Raw genomic sequence first — 11,396 nt, 5'->3', positions numbered from 1 at the left:
CATTAGCAAAGCAAATGGCTTTAACTTTATCAAAACCGAGACCTATTGCATTTTCAATGCTTGTTGTTTCTGGACCGGCACTTGTTTTTGCTCATCCAACTTCGACCTTGAACAAGAGCAAAGAAAACACAAAAGGGATAAAGAAGGAGGAAGAGAAATTTGGAAAATCAATGACTAAGTCAGAAAACAGGGAGGAAAAAGACCGTATAAGAGCGAAATAAAGGGACAGGGAGTTTCGGATGGTGGATGGAAGAACCATGACGCAAAATCAAGACTTCGGTAAATTCCTGCAGCTGCACAGGGGATTTGGAAGTGCTAAAACAACACCAAGTTTGTTTTCAAACTGGACTCTTTCAGGCACTCTAATGGTGGTTTGGGAGATGGATCATGGCATGATTGTATTATTTAGCCAATGTAGGCACACACTAGCAATTAGTGATGGTGGTGTAATAAACATCTGCCATACTGTGCCAAGAAACCCTCGGGCGCACATTAGAACGAGAGTTTAAGCTATTGGCATTGTAAATGACAATGCCTTTCATTTATGTTTTAAAAACCAACAGGTAAATAAAAGCCATTGACTTTTTCAATGTCAATAGCTCAAACTCTCACAACTGCGAGACCTATTGCATTGCAAATGCTTGTTCGCTTTGCAAGTGGACGTGGTCTCATTTGAAATTTCCAGACGTGCTCACTGGACTCGTCTGCTATAATCGTCATTAAAAAAAACATATAGGAGTCCAATACAAAGACATGCTGGTTGCACACACAGGATGGAAACCGGGACCCATCGAATGCACATGCTAATACGAACACACCAGATTCATATCCTGAAACATCCAAATTATACAAAATCCACACTTTGTCGAAAATTATCAAAATTACTGTTGTTGGCATATATGAGGACAACTGTCTGCAAATGCAAGTTAAATGTAAATGAATTCCGTCAGAGATGTTACGCAAAAAACAACGTACACTTGTGAAAAGATTCTACCATTTGCATGTGATATTGCGGCCCAAACTTGTGCCCAAAAAACTGACAAGCCTAGATTTTTATATAAAACACCCCACTATTGTCACAAAACCCAATTTAGCCATCCTTTTAAACAGCTGATCCGGTGTGAGCACAGTAAATGATACGATTTGTAATTATTTTTCTTTAAAATCAAACAGATGTTGCCTATTATAATTAGAAAGTACCTTCCATTAAGTTATTGCAAAAGCAGTAATTGCGTCTCCCAGATGGAGGTGAAGGGGAGCTCAGAGTAAGTCACGGACAGCATAAAAAGATATTTAAGGTCAGAGCAGAGGTCCCGGCCCATCACAACATAAACGCCATATGAACAGTGGACACTTGGCCTCGGAGGGGTGGTGAGGTGGGAGGGGATGCACAGGGAGATTCAAGGAAAGCAAGGGGCCTGCGAGCAGTGTTGTGGGGGGTAAGGGGAGCCACTGGAAGGTAAAGCGAGGGACGTTGTTTCAGCTAATAAGTAACAGTAAAAACACCAGCATTTGCAATGCAATAATTCGCGCAATTGCGAAATTTTGAGCTATTGGCATCGTAAATGACAATGCCTTTTCTTTTTGCTTTTGTTTTTAAAAACATAAATAAAACGCATTGTCATTTAAAATGCCAATAGCATTAGCGAGAGTTTAAGCTATTGGCACTGCTGTCTCTCTCACACACCATGCTCTCCCTAGGACACACACACACACTGCTGTCTCTCACACTGCTGTCTCTCTCACACACCATGCTCTCCCTAGGACACACACACACTGCTGCCTCTCTCACACTGCTGTCTCTCTCACACACCATGCTCTCCCTAGGACACACCCACACACTGCTGTCTCTCACACTGCTGCCTCTCTCACACTGCTGTCTCTCTCACACACCATGCTCTCCCAAGGATACACACACACTGCTGTCTCTCACACTGCTGTCTCTCTCACACTGCTGTCTCTCTCTAGGACACACACACACACACACTGCTGTCTCTCTTACACTGCTGTCTCTCACATACACTGATGTCTCTCTCACATACACTGATGTCTTTCTCTCTTTCCCTCAAACACACACACTACCTCAGGCATACACAGCTGCCTCTCTCCCTCACCCATACACAAACAGAGGCTGCTAATGTGGAAATATCTGTTTAATACGGCGATGGCTAAATTATGAGAAACGCTTCCATGTGGCATGGCAGAGGAGCAGTGTTCTAGCAGAAAAGAATTCCATACGGACATACCCTAAGCGCTAGATGAGAGAATTCTGCAGTCCTGGTGCTGATGGCACATCCTGTGCAGCATTCAGGTGCCCGTATTCCTAATTTTTCAATCACTTTATAGGAGTAACTGAAGAAATGTACTGTCAATAACGTATTTGCAGTAAGTTAAATATCTAGTAAATAAAGAACATTGCTTATATGGCTTCCAGAAAAACCCTGACATAACATTTTTTGGGAGCACAATATTGATCACTTTCGGATATTAAAATATGAAAAGGTGCTTGAAACCATATTGTTGGAAGTCTGCTCTTTGGAACTTCGGCACAACAGAAACAATACAGCCAAGAGCGTTAAAAAAATAAAAACAGGAGGCACTTACTCGTCAGTTCTATGCAGAATGTGTGATGTTTGTGTCATGGAACAAACAGCATACACTAATAAAATTGCTGAATATACAGTGATACAGGCGACGGCATGACTGCACTCTTAAGTCGTTCGGCAAGTGATTGGCCTCTTATACACAGCAAGCGGGGTTTGGTTAAATTACTTCCGGTACATCAACAAAAGAGTAGAGCAAGTTTAAAAACACAGCGTGTTTTTAAACTTGCTCTACTCTTTCGTTAGAAAAGCGCGGTGCGGGGAAGACTGTGGGCTTTTGAAAAGGAAGTAGAAGTGACTTTTCTCAGAGTGCAAATGAGGGCCGGAGTGCTTTTGGTAGTCCGGGAACCATTGGGAAGAGGAGTCCAATACGACAAAGCTCATTGACATGCAAATGGTCTTTTAAAGACCCGTGAAGTACTCGGTGTGGGAAGCTGGCTCAGCCGGGCTGACACACGACGGGGGTGTGGGGGGCTGAAGCAGAAGCCCTTTAAGCACAATGGGCTTTGCACGCCTGCAAGCACCATGTGTCTCCCCCTGCCTCACGCCGGGATTTCGCGCCGCTCGCGTTTAAAAATACGGCGGCGCGAAGGGTCTTGTAGGGATGTCTCGCAGTGTGCGCGCCAAATGCAGGACACTGCGCGCTGCGGGTGACCGTCGTGCGCGCGCGCCCGCGCGCGCAGGTTAGTGGGAACAGTGTGCTGCACACTACCGCATGCCACACACTGCTGCGCACACTGCTGCATTACACACTGCTGCATTACACACTGCTGCACGCCACACACTGCTGCACGCCGCTGCACGCCTCACACTGCTGCACGCCTCACACTGCTACACGCCTCACACTGCTGCACGCCTCACACTGCTGCACGCCTCACACTGCTGCACGCCTCACACTGCTGCACTCCACACACTGCTGCATGCCACACACTACTGCACGCCAGCCCTCAACATTTTGAACAGGTGCAGCACCGAATTTGGGATTGCACAGTCTAGTATGAGCTCATTAAAAACCTGTTTGAAGTCGTTTGCATTAGTGTACCTGTCTGGAGGATAGTTATTTAGACTGCGGTGAGGCTGCTCCAAAAATCAATGGCCCTATGTATCCATGCATTTCTCCAATGACTGAGATTGGGCAGAAAAGCTGTTGGGTACATCCGGTCCTATGACATGCTAGGTAATGGCTACTTAGCAAAACATGCTAAACCAAATAATTAATACATACAGGTCTCCAATTGACAGCAGCAGGACCTTCAAGATGTTGATGTGCAATATCACCTACATGTGAAAGGCGTCAAAAGTCATATATTCAATCATTCACCCACCTATACATTGCTCTCAGTGACCTAAGCGCCTACTCCAGAAATCTGGCTTTAACTTACATGTCACTCCTTCCTTAACTGTACATATTCTGTAACTGACGAAAGCTTGTTCTACTCTGCCCTGCTCAATCTGTTCATCGGTGAATTGAAGATTGCACTTGCTGACTTTTGTAAGAGAGCAAAGCTTGCTTTGCTGCTGTCATGCTGTCCCTCTTCTGTGAGGAAGTAAAGCTTGCACTGCTGTCTGATTTGCACCATTCTTTTGATGGGGAAATCTTACGCTGCTGCTATCCTAGTTGAACCTGCCCTCTAAAAGAGGGAAGCTTGCATTGTTGCTGCCAAGGATGTACCAGTCCTATGAAAAGGGTTGTTTCTGCTGCTGTTGCCCCCTCTTATTAAAAACAAAGCATATTTTGAATGAGCTTCCATAAGACATCCAGGCCATTGAGAACCTTCTGTGGGACCTAGTGCAAAAACTATTTGCAGTGTCCTAACCCAGAGACGCTAGTTTAAATTCTGTCTTTCGAACTTGGCCAAACTGTGTGATCCTGATCAATTACTTTTCTTTGCTTTGCACTTTTCTGTGATCAACACATTTGAGAGAACATTGAAATACTTCAGTTTAGGAAGCTCACAGTACAAAAAACGATCTTGTATATGGCATATGGTATAATAAGTCATAATGTTGCTCCATCAATAATAATAAATGTATTGTATAGAAGGCCCACAACAACTGACTTACCTCTTGGGTCACTAATAAAATTGTCATCTGGGCAGAAGGGGGAAAGAGTGTGCTATACATCCAGGATCTTAATTGCACAGTAGCTAACCTGGTTTCAAACCCAGCTTTACCAAACTGTGGGAACCTAGGCAATTACTTTGATACACTGCCTACTTTCCATAATCCCCACATTTGAGAGCATCTTGAACTAATTCATCTATAACTAGAGGACTGTTTAACTAGGTAGCTGAGATTTCATAACTCTATATGAGTACATAGATGTATTTTAATTCCATAATAGGTTTGGCTATTTCTTCTATGAGTCTTGTATTTCTTGTAAGTTTATATTTGTTTACGGAAATCATACTACAGAACTTTATTGCCTATCACTCTCTCTTTAGTGTGTTAGCTACCTGTGTTGTACCTGTCATGTATGTGTTAGACAATCATATGATGTTCCTTCTTCTACTGCCACCTGTCCTTTACTTAAGCTATATGTTAATGTCAATTGTATTGCTGCTGTCCATTTGGTACCTTTATTATGTTGTGCAGCGCAGTATATATGTGTATATATATATATATATATATCAAAGATACAATCCAGCTTCAACAAAGAAGAAGGCATGCACCCAAAGCTGCAGGAATATGGCCTTTTTTATTTTCTCGGGTCTCCCTCGACCCCGCAACAGGAGAGACGCGTTTTGGCTTCGCAGAAGCCTTTGTCAATCTATATATCTCTCTCTCTCTATATATATATATATATATATATATATATATATATAATTTTTTTTGTTTTGTATAGCGCAACCACGACCCACAGGTATCGGGCGCTTTACATGAGCACCAGTTGGGTTACAGACGGACACATTTATTTTGTTAGGCACGGAGAGATAAAGTGATTTGCCCAGAATCACAGGTGTGCAGAGTGGGGGAGTGTCTGATGTTGACTGGGAGCTTGTTCCAGGCCTTTGCTGCAATGTAGGAGAAGGCTCTTCCACCTGCTCTGGTTCTGCGGATGCATGGGGTCTCTGCCAGGGTGAGGTCAGCGGAGTGGAGGTTCCTTTTGGGTACGTGGAAGGAGAATCTTTTGTTGAAGTATTTGGGTCTGATGTTGTGGAGGGATTTGTAGGCGTGGATGAGTAGCTTGAAGGTTACTCTCTTCTCGATGGGAAGTGAGTGGAGGTCTTGTAGGTCCTGGGTCATGTGCTCATGTCGTGGGGTTCCGAGGACGAGTCTGGCTGCGGTGCTCTGGATGGATGTGTTCAGCGTGCGAGCAGCTCCTGTACGCTGTGAAGGGTGGCGGCGTCAATTTGAACAGCGTGACCAATTTTGTGGGGAAATACGAGCTGGGACCAAGTGCGGCGCGAGACTGTGTAGCTGTGCCTCCTGCTGACACCAGTGAGCAAGGGCTAAGGAAGCCCGAAACGCGTTTGGTCTCTCTACTCAGCTGTTGGGGGGGATTCTGCTGTCCCTTCTACCTGCAAAATAAAAGGTTGAAAAACGCTTGTGTGTGGCGCCTCAATTTCAGGGCAGTTTCACATGGATGTGTTAGCGGCCCGGCTCGAGTCGCGAAGTGCCCCACTGCGGACGAGCAGCTCCTGTACGCAAGAGAAGGGTGGCGGTGTCAATTTGAACAGCGTGACCAATTTTGTGGGGAAATACGAGCTGGGACCCAGTTTCAACCACTAACAGCAACCTACTAAATGTTTTTAAACCAATTGTGGGAGGCACTGCGGCACTCCACTAAGGATTTCAAAACTATTGAGGCTACAAAGACCACAGTGCAGTACAGCCACGCCCACTATGGCGGGATATAAATTCAAGTGCTGCAAGTGCGGCGCGAGACTGTGTAGCTGTGCCTCCTGCTGACACAAGTGAACAAGGGCTAAGGAAGCCCGAAAGGTGTTTGGTCTCTCTACTCAGCTGTTGGGGTGATTCTGCTGGCCCTGCTACCTGCTAAATAAAAGGTTGACAACCGCTTGTGTGTGGCGCCTCAATTTCAGGGCAGCTTCATATGGATGTATATATATATATATGTGTATATGTATATATATATTTTAGTTTTGTATAGCGCAACCACGCCCCACAGGTATCGGGCGCTTTACATGAGCACCAGTTGGGATACAGACGGACACGTTTATTTTGTTAGGCACGGGGAGATAAAGTGATTTGCCTAGAATCACAGGTGTGCAGAGTGGGGGAGCGTCAAAGGTTGACTCCAGGGCTTTGCTGCAACGTAGGAGAAGGCTCTTCCACCTGCTCTGGTTCTGCGGATGCATGGGGTCTGCCAGGGCGAGGTCAGCGGAGCGGAGGTTTCCTTTTGGGTACGTGGAAGGAGACTCTTTTGTTGAAGTATTTGGGTCCGATGTTGTGGAGGGATTTGTAGGTGTGGGTGAGTAGCTTGAAGGTTACTCTTTCTCAATGGGGAGCCAATGGAGGTCTCGTAGGTGCTGGGTCATGTGCTCATATAGTGGAGTTCCGAGGACGAGTCTGGCTGTGGTGGTCTGGATAGTTTGGAGCTTGTGTAGCAGGGATTTGTTGACTTTGGTGTAGAGGGTGTTATTGTAGTCCAGTCTGCTGGTTATGAGTGTGTGGGTGATGGTCTGTCTGCATTCGGGGGGATCCACTTGAAGGTCTTGCGGAGGATGTGGGGGGAGTTGAAGCAGGTGGAGGGGACGGTGTTGATCTGGCAGGTCACGGTGAGGGAGGAGTCTAGAATGATGCCATGGTTTCGGTGTGGTTTGTCAGAGAGGGTGGGTTTCCGAGGGTGGAGGGCCACCAGGTGTTGTCCCAGGCAGTGGAGGAGGGTCTAAGGACAAGGACCTCTGTCTTCTCTGAGTTCAGCTTTAGGCAACTGTCCAGGCCGCTACGTCTTTCATTCCTTCCTGGAAGCTGAGTCTGGTGTCTTCGGGGTTCTTCGTGAGGGAGAGGATGAGCTAGGTGTGGTCGGCGTAGGATACTATACTGAGCCCATGCTGTCTAACAATGGCGGTGAGGGGGGCCATGTAGATGTTGAAGAATGTGGGGCTGAGTGAGAATCCTTGGGGTATTCCAGAGTTAATCTCTGTGTGTTTGGAGAGGAAGGGTGGGAGTCTGATCCTTTGGTTTCTGCCGGCGAGAAAGGAGTGGATCCAGTCAAGGGTGGTTCCCCGTATGCCAGCATCGTGGAGTCTGGCGGCGAGAGTGCGGTGGGAGATGGTGTTGAAGGCTGCGAAGAGGTCTAGTAGGATGAAGGCTGCGGTGTGGCCCTGGTCGAGTGAAGAAATGAACCCTTATATGTGAGCAGTGTTTACTTTTGCTTGTATGTGTCAAACAGTTTTCGAAATGTACTAGATGACTTTGTAATATTTTTAAACATCGCTGACAAGTGGCTCCATGTGATGTTTCAGCCAGCTGTACCATTTTAGCTAACAGTGCTTTCCATGCTAGGATTTTAAGCCAATAATAAGTGGCCTATTAATGGTTTGCGTCACTCTTGCACCTTACAAACCTTACGTGTGAATTATGAAGCTACACAAGGCCATTTTGAGTGGGCCTGAGTGGCTCCATAAATCTAGAGTAAGGCAACACAGTGTGAATTGCTGCGTTGCCTTACTCTACCCTAAGAAGGCGGTCCATGGGTATTATCACGCAACTCCTGCTGTTTTTGACGTATTCCCAGCTGTACCAGAACTGGTAGACCTGGGAATGCGCCAAAAAGATACGCCTTTGCACGTGAGGCATTACGATGAGAAATATCTTTATTTCTCCTTGTTATTTCCTTTTTCTATGTGTGCTCTATTATGCCTCTCAAGATTGTGCATATATGTGTCTCTTCATACACAAAAACAATCCTGCCTACGTTGGTGCTAGGCTGCCAAAGGGGCGTCAGCGCAGGGGAAAAGGCAGAAATGTGCTGAGTTGCCTTAAATACGGCACATTCCTGCCCTTTACCTGTCACACAGTGCAGCACGGCGTGACAATCTCGTATACATGACCCACAGTATTTCAACAACAAAACTACAAGCCCCACAATGAAAGATGAACTTGGTGGAAAAGACAGGGGTGGCTATTAGTATCATGCGTCATAGTGCCAGATGGTAGACTTGTGAAATGTAAAATATAATGTAGTTCATGCCTTTTCTTTGCAGGTTATCATGGTTAAGCGGCCTAGTGTGTGAGAGGACAAAGATAGCAGTTCAAATGCAAATTCCTGTGGGGATAACATTATCACTCCTTAGAATAAAAATGACAGGATAAAAAGCTGTTATTTCAAAAAGATTGCGAGTAGCCTCAGCTAAGCATGTTTGAGAAAGGAAAATACACTCATCCCATCTCCCTGGGTGACGACATCGGATGAGTGGCGAGACCCTGAGCTGCCCCCTCTGCATTCCCGGTACGCACAGAAGTGACCCGGTGTAGCTGCAGGGTAGTGACTGCCTGCAAACGGCAATCGGAGTGCCGCAGTGACGGAACCCTGGGGACCGGGATGACGCAGCGGTGGAAAGAGTCCTTGGTCACTAGTATTTTCCGGTGAGTCAGGGCGCAAACGAAAGCACCTGCACCGGGTGAGAATTATGTTGTAGGATGGGGCCCCCCGCAGCGCCCAGGGACACCATCTTCCGGCGAGGGCTGGTGTAGTACCATGTCAGCAGCTCCGGAGTGTACATTGCGGTGCGTGTAACGTAATAAGGAGGGTGCACCTGCAAATGCACAGCAGCAACAGAGTGCACTCGCAGCGCTCAGGACCAGCAAAGCAGGAAGTAATGCCAGGCAGAGAGCCAAGGGAACGCCAACGGTCTACCTATTTCACAGGGCTAACAGAGAGGGAGCGAAAAGAGTCCCCGCTCCACCTGAAGAGAACAGGAAGGTGCCCGGCTGGGCGGGCAGGGACTTAGAGATGGATGATGATTTGGAGGTGTTGCTGGAAAGAGCGCGCCGGCTGGTTTTGAGCCGAGGGCATGAATGGGCTCTTGGTGTTTTTGGAACTTGCTCCCTTGACTTTCTGACTTGGACTCTTATGCTCCCCACCATTTTGTGTCTTTCTTCTTTGACTCCCCTGTCCCTGATCCCATCACTCATCACCCCCGCCCCTACCTCTTCCCTCCCTCACTCTTTCTACCTCCCCTATTCCTTTCCTCTCTCCCCTGAATTTCGCTCCCCTTGCCTGCTTTTTTCTGCCTGCGCCATGCTTCTGTAACTCATAAATATATATATATATGTAATATATAATTCACCAAGCCTAATCGCTGTTAAAATGTAATCCTGAGTGAATTTACTGTTTGTATAAATAGAACTCTAACCACTAGTATATGTAGTAGACCTTTGTACTTACTACCATTCCTATGTGATTTTAGAGTTTATCTGTTTGTATCTCTTCCCTGAGTGACTTTACAACTTGTACATGTGCAATTTTTTCCTGTTTATATCTCTTCCTTCACTGACTTTACACCTTTGTACAGTTGCAATTTTTTTCTTTTTTTATCTCTTATGTTACTCATGTAATCCAAAATTCTTATGTAACGCAACTGGTTCTTTTGTAAAGCGCTCTGACACCTTCGGGTAATGTTCGCGCTATATAAGATCGCATTAAATAAATAAATAAATAAATAAAGGAAGGAAGGAAGCTAGTTGGGAAGTAGGTGGAGCACCTGCACTACAACGGTGATGCCCTGCATCGAACAGGTGCAACACATACTGCCCCACGAAGGCCGTCAATGTCACCACGGAATATCTGTTGAATGACGAAGAACACTGGACAAAGCTTCTAGTAAAGGAACATCTGTTGTAACTCGCTCCTTCCTACTGCACTACTTGCAAATAGTACGTGGAACGAACTCCGGTATAACGTGTTGTGACGTTTTAGACGTATGTGTCACGTGGTATGGAGGCGTCGTTACCTTTTCCTCTTATGGGATCTAGCTGCCTCGTGCTGAACCCTTCTCTCACCTCTATGCCCCGCCTACTTACCACCGAGGTACCGCCCCTTTCAGAGAGGCTCCGCCCCAATCAGCGGCAGCGTCTGTGCAAGAGGAGGAGCCTCGTTTCGGCAGCTCCTGGCCCTTACTCGGAGCGGAGCCTGGCGTAGCCGCTGCTTGAAGATGTCGGCGAAAGCGGGCTTTTACCGGCAGGAGCTGAACAAGACTGTGTGGGAAGTGCCCGAGCGCTACACCAACCTCACCCCAGTGGGCTCCGGCGCCTACGGTTCCGTCTGGTACGTAACCAGGACAGGCTATCTGTAGCTTCCGGGTGCATTGGGGTCTAGACGCTTTATTTCCAGGAGCTGTCTCTGAAAATGCAACAAAGCCGTCTGCCACGGTCTCTGGTCTTCCCTGAGCAGACACGATGCACTGACCGGCAGCAGGCTCAAGCGCCCCTGCTCGCCTCAGCGGCTGCAGCTGGCTCCGAGGCTCTGTGCTCCAGCTGAACTCCTGCTTCCTGGCCGCAAGTTGATGCATCTGCGCCGAGGCATTCTCACTCTAGCCCCAGGTTCTCGCTGCCGCCCTGCAGTAGTTGCAAAACTCTGGAACTCCCCGCGACTATCCATCAAACCAGTGCGTGCAGCGCTCGTTTAGGCAACCAGTAGTTGGTATTTCCTCCTTGAGTTGCCGCCCCATGCGCTGATGGCGTCCCACAAGAGTGTAGTTTGGATAAGTAAGTTGTACATAAACCAACAGCAGCACCCTATAGACCTATTTATATATATATAACTTTTTTTTCTCTCTTAATGCTGACAGGATAAATCAATGTGTACCCACGTTGATGCGTTCA

At 46.8% G+C, this 11,396-nt stretch overlaps 1 protein-coding gene across 3 annotated transcripts in view; it reads left to right on the top strand.

The window, feature by feature from the left end:
* Positions 1 to 10,580: 10,580 nt before the first annotated feature.
* Positions 10,581 to 11,396, top strand: part of MAPK11 (mitogen-activated protein kinase 11) — a 221,929-nt gene continuing 221,113 nt past the window's right edge. For 2 of the 3 annotated variants that reach the window (XM_085653982.1, XM_085653981.1), the window contains exon 1: positions 10,607 to 10,839. In XM_085653982.1, coding sequence (XP_085510108.1) covers positions 10,727 to 10,839 — 113 coding nt within the window. In that variant the 5' untranslated portion in view covers positions 10,607 to 10,726. Of the gene's footprint in view, positions 10,840 to 11,396 lie in introns of all 3 variants that reach the window. The other variant, XM_085653983.1, reaches the window with a different exon arrangement.

Source organism: Triturus cristatus, chromosome 4_1, assembly GCF_964204655.1.
Source record: "Triturus cristatus chromosome 4_1, aTriCri1.1, whole genome shotgun sequence".
In the NCBI taxonomy this organism is placed as follows: domain Eukaryota; kingdom Metazoa; phylum Chordata; class Amphibia; order Caudata; family Salamandridae; genus Triturus; species Triturus cristatus.
The sequence above is the reverse complement of the archived record's forward strand: the minus strand, read 5'-3'. Positions and strand labels throughout refer to the sequence as shown.